The sequence below is a fragment of the Sceloporus undulatus genome, chromosome 1 (genome assembly GCF_019175285.1).
Source record: "Sceloporus undulatus isolate JIND9_A2432 ecotype Alabama chromosome 1, SceUnd_v1.1, whole genome shotgun sequence".
Taxonomy (NCBI): domain Eukaryota; kingdom Metazoa; phylum Chordata; class Lepidosauria; order Squamata; family Phrynosomatidae; genus Sceloporus; species Sceloporus undulatus.
The window spans coordinates 32,001,068-32,021,909 of record NC_056522.1 but is presented as its reverse complement, the minus strand read 5'-3'; the positions used below and the strand labels follow the sequence as shown (position 1 = coordinate 32,021,909).

The 20,842-nt window shown below is 40.5% G+C and overlaps 1 protein-coding gene across 6 annotated transcripts in view; it reads left to right on the top strand.

Annotated features, from left to right (window-relative positions):
* The window catches only part of EML4 (EMAP like 4), a 263,195-nt gene that overhangs the window by 193,331 nt on the left and 49,022 nt on the right, over positions 1–20,842 (top strand). For all 6 annotated transcript variants that reach the window (XM_042445215.1, XM_042445217.1, XM_042445216.1 and 3 more), the window contains 5 exons: positions 998–1,121; positions 10,310–10,459; positions 12,631–12,700; positions 14,876–14,986; positions 18,205–18,300. In XM_042445215.1, the coding sequence (XP_042301149.1) occupies positions 998–1,121; positions 10,310–10,459; positions 12,631–12,700; positions 14,876–14,986; positions 18,205–18,300 (551 nt within the window). The remainder of the gene's footprint in view (positions 1–997; positions 1,122–10,309; positions 10,460–12,630; positions 12,701–14,875; positions 14,987–18,204; positions 18,301–20,842) is intronic.

The following is a 20,842-nucleotide window of genomic DNA, read 5'->3' as shown; positions in this document are numbered from 1 at the left end:
CCAGAAAAAAATTAGTGAGTGAACATAAAGTGAATAAGGCAGTGGGGAGCCACCAGCAGCAAACACTGGAGAAGGTACAAATAGCCAGAATCCCATTTGGCGAGCCAAAGGTTCCTAATCCCTGGAAATGAAGGAAGATGGTATTTTTTAAAATCATATCTTTATTCATTTTCATGCTTCTTATCCATTTCACATACAGTGTCCTTTACATTTGGCAACACAATATTTTTTCCATTTATCTTCTCCTTTACATAATTTCAGTTCCTCTTTTTCAATTACTTTACACCATATCTCCTTACTTGTGCATCCTGTATAAATCATTATGACATGTTATTCCTATATGGTTGAATCTTTATATTCCTCTTGGTTTCTTCTCTTATCCTACCATCTCATATGGGTACTATAAGTTTATACAATACAAACTATATAAAAATCTATTTTTTAAATGTAATAATCTAAATAATCTAAATTTAATTTTCACTATGTACATATCTATATATCCATACCTTAGTAGTCATTCTATCTTTTCTTAATTCTTTCTTTCTTTCAGACGTTTCCTGATATCCTTCCCCCTTTGTTCCCTTTCCATCTCTTTCTTCCAATTTAACCCTTATTTCCAAACCTTTCCCTTCATCCTTAGGAAGACGAGAGGCCCTTGATTTGATGGGATTACATTAAATGATAGCTGAGTAGGTAGCTGGTTCGAAAGCTTTGAACAAGTATATTGTGCATTTTGGTTGGCCAATAAAGGTATCACTGATGGATTTTTGTTTGCATTTGTTAAATGACAAGTGTATGTTTTTAGGTAGCTGGTTAGAAAGAGAGACAAACGTAGCCAATAAACTTGTGGTATTCATTTTATTCTGAAAGTCTGTGTCTGTTTCAAATTTATAGTTTACAATTAAGCTTAGTGCGAACGTGCAATTTTCAACACAGCTTGTTCCATTTTTGTTTGCAAAGCAAACTTACTCTCTGGTACACACTTTTGTTTTGACAGAAGGCGAATACATCAAGATGTTCATGCGAGGACGACCCATCACAATGTTTGTTCCTTCAGGTGTAGAAAAATATTGGGAAATCAAAACAGAGCTGCCTCCTGAGAAATTAAAACTGGAGTGGGTGTATCCTTATCACAGACCTCAACAAAACTTGTGCCATTTTCCCAGTGTTTCCAGACATTCTTTTTAATTTGTCTTTCTGATTTACTGTGAAGCTTATTTGATTTAATAAAAGGAGGAGGGAAACATCATAGGGAAAAATTGTTTCTTGTTCATTACAGTTTTGTGCAGTCAACATTAATTTTCCCTTTGCTGTTTCTGCTCACATTGTCTTATAGCTTGATACAGATGCTTTGAAGCAGTTAGTTCAGTGCTCTGAATACTTCAGTTTGTTAGATGCTGTGTTATTCTCTGTTCAAAAACCAGAAGTTGTCTTCCTTGATCAAATCAAGGATCCATTCACTTCAACAGATGGGAAACTTTTCTCTTGTGGGTAACATTCTCTTATGGCAGAGTTTACTAATCTGGGTGCCTCCATACCCAGGCGGTGCAACATAGAATTTCAAGGGTTGCAATATAGAGTGCTTTGTGTCCTTAAATCATAAATCGTCGCTCAGCCAACTACCAGTGTGCCGTGACAAGTGGTAGTAGTAGGTTGCTGTATTGCATAGATAGTTGTCTCATTGATTATTTAATCAAAAAGAATTTCAAAATTTCAAAAGTTTACAGTTTTTTTCTGAATTAGAATCTAATTGCTCAGTTTATATTTGCATTTTATGCACTGAGTTTAAAGCTTTTTATAAATTTCAGTTTGTTCACCTGTAGTATTGTATGTGATTCAATTTGTGGTTTAAAAATTAGAAATTAGATTTCTTCATCTACAAATGGATATTAGTTTTGTAGGGATGCAAACATTAACCAAACATTTCCTAGGGGTGTGGAACCTAAAAAAAGGTTGGAAACTACTGCCTTATGGTTAACGTGTGGGAGCCCACATGCTGGCAAAAGCTTGATACATAAACTATCCATCCATTTGCACACATTGTAGTCATTCATTTAGTTATGCTTACTCTCTTTCTCTCTGCAAGAACATACCCACATGCTCTAGGGATGCAAAGAATACTTACAATTTTTCTCAGCGTGTGCCTTAATAGGTAGTGATGCCCCACTGAGAAAATTACAAACCACTGTGAAGATATTTTTGCACAGAAAACAGTCTTGTTACAAAATGCACTCTTTTCTGATCAAAGTGTTTTAAGGAGGAAAAAATATTTTAAAGTTTCTTACAATTTTGTAGAGAAACTTCTTCTTATATGTATCATGCTTTGGTCAGGCCCCACCTGGAATATTGTGTCTAGTTCTGGTCACCACAATTCAAAAAGGATGTTGAGAAACTAGAGCGTGTCCAAAGGAGGGTGACTAAAATGGTGAAGGGTCTGGAAACCATACCCCTATGAGGAACGACTTAGGGAGCTGGAGATGTTTAGCCTGGAGAAGAGAAGGTTAAGAGGTGATATGATAGCCCTGTTTAAACATTTGAAGGGATGTCATATTGAGGAGGGAGCAAGCTTGTTTTCTGCTGCTCCAGAGAACAGGACCCGGAATGATGGATGCAAGCTGCAGGAAAAAAGATTCCACCTTAACATTAGGAGGAACTTCCTGACAGTAAGGGCTGTTTGACAATGGAACAAACTTCCTCGGAGTGTAGTAGAGTCTCCCTCCTTGGAGATCTTTAAGCAGAGGATGGATGGTCATCTGTCAGGGATGCTTTGATTGAGAGTTTCTGCATGGCAGGGGGTTGGACTGGATGGCCCTTGTGGTCTCTTCCAACTCTACGATTCTATGATTCTATGAAATAACCAAAACTTAGATCATTGATACACTGACTGGAGACAGAGACTTAACCTCATAAAGGCATGCTGTGCACAGCATTTGGGCTTTCAACCTTCCTCCATATACTAGAAGTAAAGTATAGACTGACCCTTAGCTGATTTAGGGGCTAAACAGACAGGTGTTATACACTGGCCTGGAGGTGGCATGAAGGCACAGTGCTCTGTTGGTGCAGCGTTTAAATGCACTGTGCCAAAGGAGCACCAAAAAGCTGCTGTCACAGTGGCTAGGGCACCCTTTATGTGATACAAATAGGAACTGCTTTTGTGGCTTCTTTTTGCACTGTGGAAAGGCCAGATCGGGACCGCAGCAGGTAATAGCCACAACCCTGATCTGGCAAGGAAAGGCGTAGCTGCAGGCCGCTCAAAAGGGGCGGTCTGTTGAGCCCCTCATTCTGATTTAGTCCCATAGGAGTTGCTTGATTTGTGTATTGTTTGGTTTGGCTTTGCTAGAGCTATTTCAGTGTGCAAAATTTTATTTCCAAAACTTTTTCTGGCACATTATTTTCTCTTTCTCCCAATATCTTCTTGCTTTATCTTTCAGACAGCCTTTGTTACATTACAATAGGAACAATGTTTTTTGAACAATAATTTCTAACTAGTACAGCAGGAACAGAACAAGACTACTGTTCTGTTCCCCAACATGAGAACAGCCAACCCATGTGAAAAGAATGGGGGAAATCAGACTGTGAAATAATGTCTCAGATTAGGAAAGGTAGCTGTACTGAATTATCTCTGATTGGAGACAGAGACTTCATTAGAAATATCACTGAATGTCTACCCACATATTTGGCAAAGTGAAAGGGGATTCCTTTGAGGATGTGAAACACAATTCTCATAACAAACATAATGAAATAGAATCAGATTGACAGGTTTTTTGAAAGAAACTGTTGGACTGTAGACTACTCCACCAAGGCAAACATGCTCTTTACTTTTTTCTATATTTGCTTTATTTTTTTTTACCTTTTCACCCTGTATTATCAACTATTAGATCTCATTGCTCACAGTTACACACACACACACACACACACACACACACACACACAGAGAGAGAGAGAGAGAGAGAGGATCATACAGAACTTTTCAGCTGGCTGGAAAATAGAAAAGCATCCTTCTTTCAGATTGTGTGACTTTCAGTTTGGTGAACCAGGATACAGATTTGGGCTTTCTTGTTATGTGCATTGAAGTCCTTTCCAACTTATGGTGACCCTAAGGCAAGTCTATCATGGAGTTTTCTTGGTCAGATTTGTTCAGAGGTTTGCCATTGCTTTGCCCTGAGGCTTAGAACATGTGACTTGCCCAGTTTGTTTCTAAACAAGAGATATCAGATGAAACTGGTATTCTAAAAGTTTATAATCTCTTGCCTGCAAATACGTAAATTGGACATTTGCAGCTGTCAGTTAGAATCATAGAATCATAGAATCATAGAGTTGGAAGAGACCACTAGGGCCATTCAGTCCAACCCATTGCCATGCGTGAATACACAATCAAAGCACCCCGACAGATGGCCATCCAGCCTCTGTTTAAAGACCTCCAAGGAAGGAGACTCTATCACCCTCCGAGGGAGTGCATTCCATTGTCGAACAGCCCTAACTGTCAGGAAGTTCCTCCTAATGTTCAGGTGGAATCTCTTTTCCTGCAGCTTGCATCCATTGTTCCGGGTCCTGTTCTCTGGAGCAGCAGAAAACAAGCTTGCTCCCTCTTCAATATGACATCCCTTCAAATATTTAAACAGGGCGATCATATCACCTCTTAACCTTCTTTTCTCCAGGCTAAACATCCCCAGCTCCCTAAGTCGTTCCTCATAGGGCATGGTTTCCAGACCTTTCACCATTTTTGTCGCCCTCCTTTGGACACGCTCCAGTTTCTCAATGTCCTTTCTGAATTGTGGCGCCCAGAACTGGACACAATATTCCAGGTGGGGCCTGACCAGAGCAGAATATAGTGGCACTATTACTTCCCTTGATCTAGCCACTATACTTCTATTGATGCAGCCTAAAATAGCATTGGCCTTTTTAGCTGCCGCATCACACTGTTCACTCATGTTCAACTTGTGGTCTACTTGGACTCCTAGATCCCTTTCACGCATAGTTTCATTCAGCCAGGTGTCACCCATTGATGTCAAATGAAGCTGATGAAAATGTATACTGAAAACGTCTGATGACCGGTGAAGTCAGCATTCTTTTTTAGAATTGGTTTATCATCCTAAGTCAGAGGAAGGACTGTTCTTTCACAATCACTTCTGAGTCTTTTGTATATATAGCTTGCACAGTCTGAAAGCCAGTTATGTTTTTTTTTCTTTAACATTTTGGATATTTGACACCAAATGGATTTTATCATTGCTGTTATTTATATTTCTTTTGACTTAGAAAAACTACCTCCCAAAATTATTTCCAAGTAAAATTGTATTAATGGAATAAAACATTCTGGGACAGCTTTCCAACTCAGGCCTAGTGAAAATATAACACTATCCTTTTTCTAATCTGATTTTAAGGAAGTGTAATAGATTTATTGCTAGAATTTGAACTAAAATAATTTCTTCAAAAATAAAATACACTAAAATAAAGATTTCACTATAAAGATTAGGACTACTGTGAAAATTCATGAACATTTTCATCCTTCATGTTACTCACTAATAATTTTCTGCTTTCCACCTGGTTCCCACTTGGTCTGAATTGATTCCCCCCCCCAAATAAATCGATTCAGCCCCAAAACACCCCATTTTACCAGTGTCTTTTTGACACAGATTAAATGGGTAAAAATGGCCCCTCTTTCTGATTTGAATTAAGTGGGAACCATCGTGGTTTAAACTGGATCGAGATCCGGTTTAAACTGTAGTGGGAACAACCCCATGGTATCCCTCTTTAGACTCCCCAGGATTCCATAGGATGGAACCATGGCAGCTAAACTGGAATAATAGTGCTGTAACTCTGTAGCATGAATGGGCCCTAAGTTTTTACTGGGGGTCTTTTTTTCATGCTTATTTTGTGTGGGTTTTATTCTATTCAGCATCTTGGTTTAAGTCATTCTGCACCCTCCTCAACCTTGTTTAATCCCTGAAAGAAGTTTCCAAGATTCTGGATTTGCTTAGCAGTATCTTGCCACCTTGCAAGACACTGCTGGAATTTTCACACACTTCTTTTAAAAGGCCAAATGGAACTGATACACTTCTTCTCTGGAATGCAGCAATAGGAAGGCCTACTGTCTGATGCAATCCTTTGGCTGCAAAATACATTAAAGTAGTTCAGTGATTTCTGTTAGTACCTAATGAAAATTTCATATTTGGGGTTTATAAACTGACACAGTTCTTCATACTTCTGTTTAGTAGTTTTCATATCTCTTGCATTCTCTCTTTCCTCTATATATACAAATATTCACTCATAGCAAGTTTGTTTTGCCCAGGATGCTTTTATCTGCTTAAATGCTTATTCATGGATTGTATTTATTTATCACCTCCTTACTCTGGGTGAACTGTATAAAGGGTGTTTAAAAAATACACACACACCTAAAATACAAATGCAGTTTTTAAAGAGCCAGAATGAAAGCCTAAACAACACAAAAATACTAACAGCTAACATAAAAATTCCCTGAGACACATGGGCCTAAATACCATATAAACCTTGCAAGACACATACAAGCATTGCAGCTTTCTCGGCTACCCAAACCCTACAGGTCTTTAATAGCAGGTCTTTTGGGCCTTAGCTGCATGAATATTGACATATATCCACATCTGGAAGTTGCTTTTGGAACTACAATGGCTATGTTGGGCGCTGGCTGCAGATTGCTAAGACCTTCCTGTGTTTCATAGCTGAATGAGCCCAGAATATCTTTTTATCTGGTTGTTTTTTAAAAAATGTTCTTGTTTTAATGTTTTGATCTTCCTTGAGTGCCAGTCCAGAGATAAAAGTAGAATATAAATCAAAGGAATACTGCCAACTTAATAATAATAATAATAATAATAAGTTTTATTTATATACCGCCCAATCACTGGGAATCCGAGCGGTTTACAACAGAGGGGATAATAGACAGTTCCCTGCCCTCAGGCTTACAATCTAAAAGACACGACACAAAAGGAGAAGGGAATGGTGACGGGGGGGGAGGGAATCAGGTCCAGTATTCTTCTCTCCCTCTGAGGCCTGGACCAAAGCAGATGGACCGGAGGGAGGGCTCTTCTTCTTCAGGCTAGCCCTGATGGAACTGGGCCAGCCTATTCTCTCCCTCACAGGCTGAAGGATGACAATTATGGAGAGAGGGGCCTCTTTCTTCAGGCCAGCCCCTGATGGTACTGGGCCAGCCTTCTCTCCCCCTCAGAGGCCAAACGATGGCAGTTAGGGAGGGAGGAGCCTCCTTCTTCAGGCCAGCCCCTGATGGTACTGGGCCAGCCTTCTCTCTCCCTCAGAGGCCGAAAGATGACAATTATGGAGAGAGGGGCCTCTTTCTTCAGGCTAGCCCCCTGATGGAACTGGGCCAGCTTCTCTCTCCTCAGGGCGAAAGATGCAGTTAGGGAGTACGGTGGGGGTGGGGGGGGGGTGGGGTGGTGTTGGTGGGGTGGGGTGGGGTGTGGGCTGGTGTTGTTTTGGGGTGTTGGTGTGGTGTTTGGTGTTTGGGTGGGGGTGTGTGGGGTGGGGTGTGGGGGTGGTTTGGGGGTGTGGTTGTTGGTGTTTGGGGGTGTGTGGTTGGGGGTTTTGGTGGGGTGGGGGTGTGTGGGGGGTGGGTGTTGGGTGGGGTGGTGGGGTGGTTGGGGGTGTTGGTTGTTTTTGGTTGGGTTGGGTGTTGGGGTTTGTGGGGTTGGGTGGTGGGGTTGGGGTGGGGTCGGGGTGGTGGGGGGGGTTTGGTGGTGGGGGGTGGTGGTGGTGGGTGGTGGTTGGGGGGTGGGGGTGTGGTGGTGGTGGGGGTGGTTGTTTGGGGTGTTTGTGGTGGGGGTTTGGTGGGTGGGTGGTTGGGGGGTTGGGTGTTGGGTGGTGGTTGGGGTGGGTTGGTGTGTGTTGGCAAACACAAACAAACCAGGGGACTCTTTCTTCAGGCCAGCCCCTCTCCCCTCAGGGGGCCGAACGATGGCAGTTGGGAGGGAGGAGCCTCCTTCTTCAGGCCAGCCCCTGATGGACTGGGCCAGCCTTCTTTCTCCCTCAGAGGCCGAAAGATGACAGTTAGGGAGGAGGGCCTCCTTCTTCAGGCTAGCCCCTGATGGTACTGGGCCAGCCTCTCTCCCCCTCAGATGCCATGACAGTTAGGGAGGGAGGAGCCTCCTTCTTCAGGCTAGCCCCTGATGGTACTGGGCCAGCCTACTCTCCCCCTCAGAGGCCGAAAGATGACAGTTAGGGAGGGAGGAGCCTTAGGTCTTTTAGTGAGAGAAAAGTTTGAAATAAATAAACAAAACACTGAATAACATCATTTGTCCATCTTGACCAATCAGCTCTGGTCTTCTTTAGTCTGTCCTACTAGAATCATAGAATCATGGAGTTGGAAGAGACCGCAAGGGCCATCCAGTCCAACTCCCTGCCATGCAGGAAATCTAAATCAAAGCATCCCCGACAGATGGCCATCCAGCCTCTATTTAAAGACCTCTAAGGAAGGAGACTCCACTACACTCCGAGGGAGTCTGTTCCACTGTTGAACAGCCCTTACAGTCAGGAAGTCCTTCCTAATGTTGAGGTGGAATCTCTTTTCCTGTAGCTTGCATCCATTGCTCTAGGTCCTAGTCTCTGGAGCAGCAGAAAACAAGTTAGCTCCCTGCTCAATATGACATCCCTTCAAATATTTAAACAGGGCAATCATATCACCTCTTAACCTACTCTTCTCCAGGCAAAACATCCCCAGCTCCCTAAGTTGTTCCTCATAGGACATGGTTTCCAGATCCTTCACCATTTTGGTCACCCTCCTTTGGACACAGTCCAGTTTCTCAACATCCTTTTTGAATTGTGGTGCCCAGAACTGGCGGGGCCTGACCAAAGCAGAATAGAGTGGCACTATTACTTCCCTTGATATAGACACTATACTTGTATTGATGCAGAGTAAAATCGCATTGGCCTTGTTAGCTGCCACATCACACTGTTGACTCATGTTCAACTTGTGGTCTACTTGGACTCCTAGATCCCTTTCACATGTAGACTCATTCAGCCAGGTGTTCCCCATCCTATATCCGTGCACTTCATTTTTCCTCCCTACGTGCAGTACCTTGCATTTCTCCGTGTTGAAATTCATTTTGTTAGCTTTGGCCCAGCTTTCTAGTCTGTTCAAGTCATTTTGAATTTTGATCCTGTCCTCTGAGGTATTAGCTACTCCTTCTAATTTGGTGTCATCTGCTAATTTGATAAGTATGCCCCCAATTCTGTCATCCAAGTCATTAAGATGTTGAATAGCACTGGCCCCAGGACAGGCCCCTGTGGGACCCCACTGGTCACTTATCTCCAGGATGAAAAGGAGCCATTGTTGAGCACTCTTTGGGTTCGGCCGGTCAACCAATTACAAATCCATGTAACAGTTACGTTGTCTAGCCCACATTTCACTAGCTTGTTTGCAAGAATGTAATGGGGAACCCTGTCAAAAGCCTTACTGAAATCAAGATATACTATATCCACTGCATTCCCTTCATCTACCAAGATGGTAATTTTATCAAAAAGAGATCAGGTTTGTCTGGCATTACTTCTTTCTCTGAAATCCGTGTTGACTTTTTGTGATTATGGCATTGCTTTCTAGATATTCACAGATTCTCTGTTTAATGATCTGTTCTAGAATCTTTCCTGGTATAGATGTCAGACTAACTGGACGATAATTGTTGGGATCCTCCTTTTCCCCCCTTTTGAAGATAGGAACAACATTTGCCCTCCTCCAGTCTGCTGGGACTTCTCCTGTTCTCCAGGAGTTCTGAAAGATTATTGCCAATGGCTCCAATATTACATTTGCCAGTTCTTTTAATACCCTTGGATGTAGTTCATCAGGTCCTGGAGACTTATATTTGTTTAGATTAAACAGGTATTCCTGTACTATCTCTTTACTTATTCTGTCCTGAATTTCCCCTGTTCTGTCCTCTGCTCCATTTTCCTGAGGTTGAGCACCCTTTGCCTTTTCTGAGAACACATAGGAAAAGAAGGTGTTGAGTAATTCTGCCTTTTCTCTGTCCTCTGTTAGCATTTTGCCACCTCCTCCACACAGTAGCCCTACCGTTGTGACTGACAGCAAGGACTCGCAAGGGCTTCAAGTCAGGATTCTTTTCTAGTCTTACCTGGAGCTCTCTGGTATTCCCTGGTGTTTCCCCATCCAAGGAATAGTCAGGCCTGACCCTCCTCAGCTTGCAAAGTCAGATATGATCATGTGCATTCAAGGTGGTATGGTGGAACATGACCAGTTTGTCCCTTTCAATAATATTATATTATTTATAATTGTGTAGTTTAAAAAAAAGAAGAAGCCTTAACTAAAAAAAAGATATGGTTACCGTGGAAGGGATTGCCGAGCCAATGTTTACCTTCTTCCTACTGGAGAAATAGTATATTTCATTGCATCCGTGGTAGTGTTGTTTAACTATGAAGAGCGGACTCAACGCCACTATTTGGGACATACAGATTGTGTTAAATGGTTAGTTCATGCCTCCCTAATCCATATATGTTTCAGGTACAGTCTTGTTGAAATGTACTTCTGTGTGTAATATTTATATGTTAATATTCTTATGATATATTCCCAGGGATTCTTCAATCTTAGCCTGATGTGCAAGAAGGAGTGACGACATCAGTTGTGAATCTCGATTAACTGGGCAGTTATTGCCAAGGAAAAAGGGAGAAGTCACTTTCTTGGGTGCTATATTCTAAAACAGTGATTCCCAAACTTTAGTCCTCAAGATGCTTTGGACTTCAACTCCCAGTACTCGTGACTGTTGGCCAAGCTTTGGGAGGGGACTTCTGGGAGTTGAAGTCGAAAACACCTGGAAGTTCTAAGTTTGGGAATCACTTTTCTAAAATCATCTTACTGAGGGATTTTCCCTATTCTATTATCGATTTAATGAACTAGTTCCAGCAGTTCTCTGTCTTAAACTACTTGTAGCTGTGGAACAGCTTCTCCCTGCCTCTTTGTTGTCTTTGTGTCGCTCCACCTTTCTTTGGTCTTACAGTCCTTTTTTAAAAAAAGAAAAGACTGGTATGGTGAACATAGGCCTGTTACAGACTGCCAAAATAAAGCTGCTTCGGGTCTCTTTGGAGGTATGTTATTTAAAATGATGCATGGGTCCTAAGAGTCCGGAGGTCATGCCAAAGCCACACTCCATTCCTAAGCACTGGAGTGCAGCTTTGGTGCAGCTTCCGGATTCTTAGGATGCATGCATCATTTAAACAGCATATCTCTAAAGTGACCCGAAGCAGCTTTATTTTGGCAGTCTGTAACAGGCCATAAATTCGCTCAGATACTTGAAATCAAATTGTGATTGTGATAATTTGGACAAGCATTAATAGTGTAAGACTTCTGCTGAAGGGGCTATAATTTTTTAATGATTTTATTTTAAAATAATAATTTTATATTTCATTATGTATTAGCTATTTTTACAGTGTATTTTAACTGCACGACTTGCTTAATTTTGTATAATTTATTTTTTATGACTTTTAGATTGTATGCCATTGGCAGGTTGTATATTGTTTTGATGATGCCTGTAAAATGCCAAGCAAATCTGTGGCACTATTTAAATAAACAAAAAACAACAACAATGCTATAAACAATAAAATCACCATGTTTTTAGAACATAGAGGCAAGATTCTGTCAATTTCACAAGACCATACCCTGTGTTAATATTTCATTCTGAACAGTTTGTACCGTGCTCTTATGATGTGCTCCTGTTGAATTAAAAGCCAAATTTAGAAAAGTTACTTTTCGACTGAGGAGTTTGGGAGTATAGGCCTGAAAAGTAACTTTACAGACATAAGAGAACAATTTATAACCCTGCCAGTACCTATTCAGCTGGCACCAAGGCTTGGGATATAAATACATAAAAGCATATTTTCAAAAAAACCAAAAATATACAATGATTTCATCAACAAATATATACTATAAGTGAATGTACCTTAAATCGTCATACGATTTTTATTAGGATACCTGATTTTTGTTTGTTTTTTATTCAGAGAAATAACTTATTAAATGAATGCTAGTCCTGCAAAGTTATACAAAGTTATACAGTTGATCCTCGCCTTACCCAGCGGATCTGTTCCGGATCCCCTCCCCATGAAAGGCAAATTTCGCCTATGCTTGAGCCCCATTCAAATGAATGGGGCTTATGCGTGTGGCGGTGCAGTGGTGTGCGCATGCCACGGGCGTGTGCCCCAATCATTCGAATGGGACACACCGCCCCTTGTGCCCTGCACGCTCCCTGCGGCTTGAGCGCATACGCTCAAGTCTGCATATAGCACGTCCGCGTATAACGTGGTCCCACTGTAATAATAATTAATAATAATTTGTTTTATTTATATACCGCTATTCCAAAGATCATAGCGGTGAACAGCAAGTAAGCTAATTAGCAAGTAAGCTAATTTGCCCCCAACAGTCTGGGTACTCATTTTAGCGACCTCAGAAGGATGCAAGCCTGAGTCGAGCTTGGGCCCTTTTGCTGGTCTTGAACTCGCAGCCTTGTGGTTTTGAGTGAATGACTGCAGTACAGGCATTTAACCACTGCGCCACCAGGGCTCCTGTACTCTAAGAGAAATTGACCAAAAATTGATTTTATGGTAATGCCTGCATAATAACCTCTGTGTTGACATCATTTCTTCTAGTCTTGCTGTTCATCCAGACAAAATCAGGATTGCAACTGGACAGCTAGCTGGAGTGGATAAAGATGGAAGGGTAAGTTTAAGAAATGCTGCCTCAGTCATTTGTATTTCTGGAAATTGGGGAGACCTTGCTGAGTTTCTTCCAGGTCACTAGGGATGCATCATTCATTTATTCATGCCTGCCTTCTAATCATGTGTCATGTGTTGCAGGATTCTCATAATAGTCTGCCAAGGGTAATAGGACTCTCATATTAACATGTCTCCCTTCTTTTTCTTTTATGTTTCTTCCCCCTCTCCAAAAAGTGGCTTTTACTAGAGCTATGATCACCTATATGCTCTTTCTGCTTCAAGGAAAGGGAAACCTGACCTCTTTATCTTCTAGGCTAAGTAAGCCCTAAAGACTTTGGCAAAAGAAGCACTGTCACAACAGAGTGACAGTACGTACTTATAAACTAGCTTGTGTATAGCTATTAAAACTGAGCTACGACAGTCATGTAAATTACCAAGTTATATCTGTTAAGGTGCAGAAATGGGATGACTTTATAGTGAGGTTTAAAGAGAAGCAGAAAATGTAGGAGCAGTAGTGACCTGGTCTAGGCACACTATTTGTGTGTGTAGACAATTCCCAAAATTTATCTAATTCATGCAGATTTGCACAAGTTTACATATGCTTTAGTCTTCAGTCCCAAAGCTCTTGTATTGATCACCTTTGCCAATTTCATGATGGACTGGTATATTCATATTTGTTATATCATATTTGTTATATCCCTAGGCGATATGAATGACATACACAGGTGGGCAACCTGTAATTCTCCAGATGATGTTGGACTGCACCTTTCATAATATTTGCTCATTTCACCTTTCATGATATTTACTCATTGACCAGGGCTAATGAGGGTTGCAGTCCAGCAAAGTTTGGAAGGCCTCAAACCATAGTGCTGCAATCTCAGGAGAAGCTTTCCCCCAGTAGAACTATAATGAGAAGTAGGGAACAGGAAAACCCTAAGTGTGCTTTACTAAGCAGAAAGCTGCTCAACTTGATAGTCTGGTGTGCCTTTCTTTCTTTCTTTCTTTCTTTCTTTCTTTCTTTCTTTCTTTCCTAGTTTCCTTCTTAAATTATTCCATTATAGGGGTTTGGTGGGGAGGTGGATTGGCCCTCCCTGCCACAGTTATAGTTGGATATGGTCCAACTCAGACAACTTGATAAACTGACGATCCACAGAAGCAGCTAAACCTCATTTCATCCAGATATGGAAGCGAGTTCATCTTCAGCTTGTTTCTCAAACCAGAAAAGAGATCCAGGGTTTGTTGGGATTAAAACAAGAAAGGAAACTGCCATACTAAGCAAACCATGGAGCTTTGCTCCATGGTTTGTTTGAACATTGCTGCAGCATTCCCTGACTTGTCCAGTCATGTAAATTGAGAAATTTACATGAGTTCTTAAAGTTGGAGTACTATACTCACTTTTTTAAAATGGAGTTTGGAAAATATAATTATGAAAGAAATAAAAAGCTGTGGAAAGAAAAATATATAGGACATGATTATGGGTATTATAAGATGACCATGACCTGAATCCTATTGGTAGTTCCAATTAGAATAGATTCATTGAATTAATGGCATTTACATAAAATGACTTACTTTTCATTAACTGATTCAATGAGTCTACTCTTTTTGGGACAATCAGTAGGATTGAGGCCCACTAAAAATCTACTAAAGATTTTTTTTTATTTGGAGTTTTCATCTGTAGACTACATGTTTTCATATGATTAACACAATAGGATGTTCTGCCCATTGAACAATGGATTCTGAGTATTTGCCTTTCCTGTCTTGGAAGTGAGTATTTTAGCTACAGTAAGAACATACAGGATCCAGCCTCACTTGACCATCAGTTAAATGCCCAGTCACACAACTATGACTTTAAAATAACCACAACTGCAAATGCTAAACTGCTGTATACACAGTTTACCCAGGAGTAAGCCACTTGATCCTCAGTCAGGCTTATTTTCAAATAGAAATATATGCATGGTCTTGCCAACTGTTAAGAAGTTTTAGAAGATGAGATACAAGGTATTCAGTTGCCTTTATTTTCACAAGGTATTCACTTTGGTTAATATTTACTTTACAGGTCAATAAATTGGTGGTGTTCACCTCAACAGAAGTCATTATCTTCTTAATGTAAGATTGATTCTGCATGTGCCACTTTTTAGCTCTTCAGTAACCATTTCTATCAAATTGCTTTTACATATAGCCTTTGCAGCCCCATGTTAGAGTATGGGACTCAGTGAGCCTGATGACTCTGCAGGTTATTGGCCTCGGAACTTTCGAGCGTGGAGTGGGGTGTCTGGATTTTTCAAAAGCAGTAAGGAAAAATTGCATATCTTTTGTTTTTGTTAATGATATAACCTACTCTGTGCAAGGCAAATCTATAATGCCTGTTAAGGTCTGTATGTATTTTGTTGGTTTACCATCAGAGTTTTAATATTGGCTTAAATCCAGTTATTAACTCATCTAGAGTAGATCTATTGAATTAGTTGAATTTACATGAATGTTGGCTTACTAAATTCCCATTAATTCAGTGGGTAGATTTTTATTTTGGATCAGCAATTGGATTTAGGCAGCTGAATTAAATGCAGAGCCCTAAATACAGGAACATATATGTAGATGTGAGGGCTTCTGCTTACGTCTTTCTAAAATTGTTCCTCACATCTCTAGTGGCAGGAAAATGGCATGGGTGATCTGCCACAGTTGTGCCACTAGTCCCTTTATTCCTACTTCATGAGGTTGCCTTTGTGCTGGTCCAGTAAGTTGATTCAATCCAGTTCTGTCACCTGCATCTTCACCACCAATATGCTGATGAACTAATTTTATGCCAACTCTAGAGACCAGGGTTTGAATCCCTGTTTGGCCATGGAAACCCTCTCGGTGACCTTGGACAAGTCACATTCTCTCAGCTTCAGAAGAAGGCAAAGGCAAACATCCTCTGATCAAATCTTGTTCTCTACTTCGAGGCACAAAATAACAACAATATATATTCTTATGTAGAGATGGGAAGCCCACAGCCCACCAAACAGTGTTGGGTATCAACTCCCATCCAAGTTGTTGGGGATGATCAAAGTTGGAGCCCAGCAATATCTAATCAACCGTTTCCCAGCCCTATTTTGGAGAATAGTTAACAATGTTTGGTACAGCGAAGATGGGAGAACAGCATGATGTTGCACATATACACATGAAAATGCACAGTGTCAAGGACAGTCAGAATTAGTATAGGCTTTACTTTTGCCATCTTGTCCCTGCTACCTCAGAGCCAGGTGTAGGGGGTGGTTCTTCAGAAGTTTCTGGATTGCACGTAATGCCAGCAATAGAAATGAATGTGCTATTGTATTTGTTTTGAAAGACTTGTTTCTTGCAAGGAAGTTCAAGAAGATTAATCTAAGTAAGCTCTGATACAAAGGATTAGTTTTCTTTCTGAAGTTGGGCTCAAGTGTTGATCTAGAACAGGAAATAGTAAAACTTTTGCTTTGTATGATTACCCATTTCAAAAATATCTGGTCCTTTTTGTTTCTTTAAATAACGCCTCAGTATTAGCTGCAGCAACTCTAGTCTCAGTACTCCAACATTGGTTATTGCTGTGTTTACAATATAATTTTTAATCAAACTATTTTAGTTTTAATAATAGAAGCACATCATACATTTGCCGAACTAGTATTTGATCAAAATAAGAACAAAATAATGTAAAGTTGTGTTATCTGCTTGGAGTAATCATTGGAATCTTTTGTGGGACACTAATTGAATGTGTACAAGCCTTACAAGTAACTCCTACACCATTCAATATACACATTTAATCTACTTAAATTGTTGCAGTAGGCAATGTACTAGGGTCTGATGTCAAAGTAAAGATAGAAATAAAATTAGCTACTGTGACTGATTCTAAAGATGTGATCAGACACCTCCCACATTATTCATGTTGGCATGTTTCTGCTTGCCTTAGGCCTATTTAGAAAAACATTACTTTCCAAAGGCAATATATATGGTGTAAACGCTGCAACTTTGCAGGTGTTTGAGCTGAGTTCTGGCACTTGCAACCACAGTTTTTTATTATGTTTCACAACAAGTTATGTGCCCAACTCCTCCCCCCTCCCTATTTTCATGCCCGCCCGCAGTCTACCACTCCATCATAAAGTTATTTGACAGTTTTGAGAAAACATTTTTAATTACTTTAGGGACAAAAAGCCATTTAAACATGTTTACAATTTAGAAAAGCAGCATTAATTTTCAGCTTTCCTTCTTCCCACTGCACAAAACAATAGATCCTTTTATGAATGGGAAAGCGAAATGTGATGGAAGGCAAAACCCAAAGTGCAATTATTGGCTTTGTGATATTGTGTGTGTTTTACATGCTATGTCTTGAATGGAATTCACTGGCGAATATGATTTTCCTCCCATCAGCTGAGAGGTGAATGCTAGGGACTTAAACATGAGCTGAGTATCAAAGCCACACAGAGTTACTGTGGTTTTCTTTTGTGCCACATTGTTCTCCAAGTTCAGGACAGTGGGATGTGTGAAATACCAGATGCGCTTGAGCAGATACACAGGGTTTGTTGATAATGTACATGAAAAATGCTGGAACAACTTTCAGGTTCACACACTTAGCATCCACCATATTAAAGACAACTTATAAACCGAACCCAGAGCACATCAGTGTCATTTATCACAGCAGTAGATTTCCTGCAAGATGCTACTTTGAGAGACATTCAAGCTCAAGATGGCAGTTTGTGTTCAAGTATATATTGCATCCCTTTCTGAGCATCTGACATTCAGTATGGCTGAAGGAGAGCTTTGTTTAAGCTACCTATCCTCTCCTATGCATGCAGTGTTGATATGCCAGAGATCCATGACTACACCAAAAAGGCATGCTAAGACTGAACACATAGAGCAGAAAGTCTAGTTTTAGGATTAGTTTAGACTGTGTGGAATACCACTCACAGAATTTCTGTTCCCACATTCAAATATGCATTTCAGTTGAGTCTGTCTGGTGAGGGAGGGCAGAAGGACTGATACATGCTTTTGGTCCAGGTTTGTGAACTAGCACTTAAACAAAACCGTGTATGTGAAATTGAACACCAGGTCTGAGATTCCACATCAAGGAGATGAACCGTAACTTTACATTCATGGGGTAACTTGGAAGTTGTGCAACATCCTGCTTCATTAATGAATTGTTACACTGCACAACCGCAGGCACAAGGCACAATCATGAGCAACCATGTATGACAAGCATATGCCTCTCTGCACAGTGCATAACCTTGTACAGTGGCACTGCATGCATTTCACTTTCTGCAAACAGGGCCATTCCACATGAGACAAAATAGTCTGGGCCTTTCCATAGGAAAACGTACACATGCAGATGACAGCAACAGTTTTCCAGCCCACATCTTTATTGTCACTCCATGAGAACACCGGCCAAAGGAAGGCGGAATATATGTGTGTCTCTTTTTAGCACAGTTCACTTGTATTTGTAGGCTATCACTTTTGTGGCTACCTAAAATGATGACATGATTTTTTAAAACTCTCTTCTGTAAGGATTCAGGTACACATTTGTGTGTGATTGATGACTCCAATGAACACATGCTGACTGTCTGGGATTGGCTGAAGAAATCAAAAGTAGCTGAGATAAAGGTAAATTCAAAGCAGATGGATCTTATATCTTGCACATAGGTACGAAGTAGAAACGGGGGAATGCCTCTGACATAAACTGTAGTAACAAAGACAATAATACTTTTTGGAGATGAGTGTTTCTCTCCTTTTTGGTGTGGAAAAAAACACTAGAAAGTTCTCCTAAGACAGATGTAATTGCGCCTATATTTAAAATTTATGAATTCACATGGCAAAATGTATGCTTGGCATAAATGATAAGGTACTCATGGTTTCTCATACAGAAGTGAATTGTATGTGTATCTCTGTCTGAATAGGAATTTATGTCATGTCAAGAACCTTTTTATAAATAACGTTTGTGCAATATCTGTAAATGAAATGAAAGGCTATACTAGATAGCCTGTAGATTAGTTTTTTTTAATGACTCTTTATCTCAATAGGCAATCCATTTACAGAAAGGTTGCTTCATATATGGTTCAAGTATAAGAAACAGCTAGCTCCATCTCCACCAACCCTTTATCCAATTTTAAAAACTATTTATTTTAAGTAAGTTGTTAAATATAATTAGTTTAAGAAGTGGAAAGAGAAAGGAAAATACAGAATAATTCATTTATATCCAGAGTTTGAGTCATACAGTTATACAATTTGATGTAAATGAAATTCAGTCAGAAAGGAGAGTCCCAGAAAAGCATTAACCCTGTTTGAAACATTATGTAACAATGGTTCAAATCAAACTAAGCAAAAACCATCAAAATTGTATCAGATAATTCAAGAGGCAAAGTCTGGTAAATTGAAAGAACTGATACTGGTTTGGGACTCAGATTTGGCGATAAAAATATAGGAAAAACAATGAAATTCAACCGGGAATACCCCACCTTATAGATCCATTTCAACCCAAATATAAGAGAACGCATTGAAAATAATTCATAAATGGTATCATAGAATCGTAGAGTTGGAAGAGACCGCAAGGGCCATCTAGTCCAACCCCCCTGCCATGCAGGAAATCACAATCAAAGCATCCCCGACAGATGGGCATCCAGCCTCTGTTTGAAGACCTCCAAGGAAGGAGACTCCACCACACTCCGAGGGAGTTTGTTCCACTGTCGAACAGCCCTTACTGTCAGGAAGTTCCTCCTAATGTTGAGGTGGAATCTCTTTTCCTGTAGTTTGCATCCATTGTTCCGCGTTCTAGTCTAATATATATACTGTATATATTTTCTTTCTTTTTTTTAATTCTGTTGTAATAGATATTTTAATTGTAACATGTTTAATCCTGTTTTAAGGGGGGAATTTGGGACACAGTGTTGTAAATGTGGATTTTAATATGTTGTGAGCCGCTTTGATCGTCCAGTTATAGAAAAGCGGGATACAAATAAAAGTTTTATTATTTATTTATTTATTTATTAACTAGAGCAGCGGAAAACAAGTTTTCTCCCTCCTCAACATGACATCCCTTCAAATATATAAACAGGGCTATCATATCACCTCTTAACCTTCTCTTCTCCAGGCTAAACATCTCCAGCTCCCTAAGTCGTTCCTCATAGGGCATGGTTTCCAGACCCTTCACCATTTTAGTCGCCCTCCTTTGGCTATACATGTCAGGGGTTAAAGTCAGCACACTGGCAAATGCTTGGATGTGTGTGTGTCTGGCCATGAGCATCCAGCACTGTAAGGACAAGGCTGATCAAGCACAGCTGATGCTCATAGCCTCAAGGACACTCTGATGTCTGTGTGCACTTGTGCCTGGATGATGAAACATCTAGATATTGCACAGTGGGACACTTTACACTGTGGCACAGGAAGTAACTGAGTTTGGGAGACCACATGATCTCAAGGCTATATAAGCTCAGGAGCTTCCAGTGATTGGCAGCCAGGTTAATTACAGGTACTCGTCGTACCGATCACATAACACCGGTTTTGAAATCCCTTCACTGGCTGCCAATTAGTTTCCGGGCAAGGTATAAGGTGTTGGTGATTACCTTCAAAGCCCTACATGGCTTGGGTCCAGAATACTTAAGAGATCGCCTACTTCCATACTGTCCGTCCCGCACTCTAAGGTCCTCGGGGAAGAATCTACTTCAGCCAATAAAATCTAGGCTAAGTTCAGTCACCCAGAGGGCCTTTTCCATTGCAGCTCCGAAGCTATGGAATGACCTGCCGAAGGAGATCCGTGACATTTCTACTCTTACAGCCTTTAAGAAGGCTCTTAAGACAGATCTCTTCCGGCAGGCCTTCCTTACCTAGTTCTACTCCCCATTTACTGTGACTTATGTCACTCTGTCCACCAATTCTTCTCTTAAATTTAATGAGAAGAATTAAATTAAAATTAATTAAAATAAAATCCTTGCCTCAAGAAGAAGAGCCCTCCCTCCATGACATCATCATCAGACCTGGGAGGGAATGAAAAAGAGAGGCCCAACTTCCATCAGGCCTAACTGCGAATGTACTCACTTCACTCTCTTTAATTTTATTGTATTTTATTTATTTATTGTATTTTATTTTATTATCTTTATTTTTACTGTTGTAACCCGCCTGGATTCCTTGTGATTGGGCGGGCTATAAATAA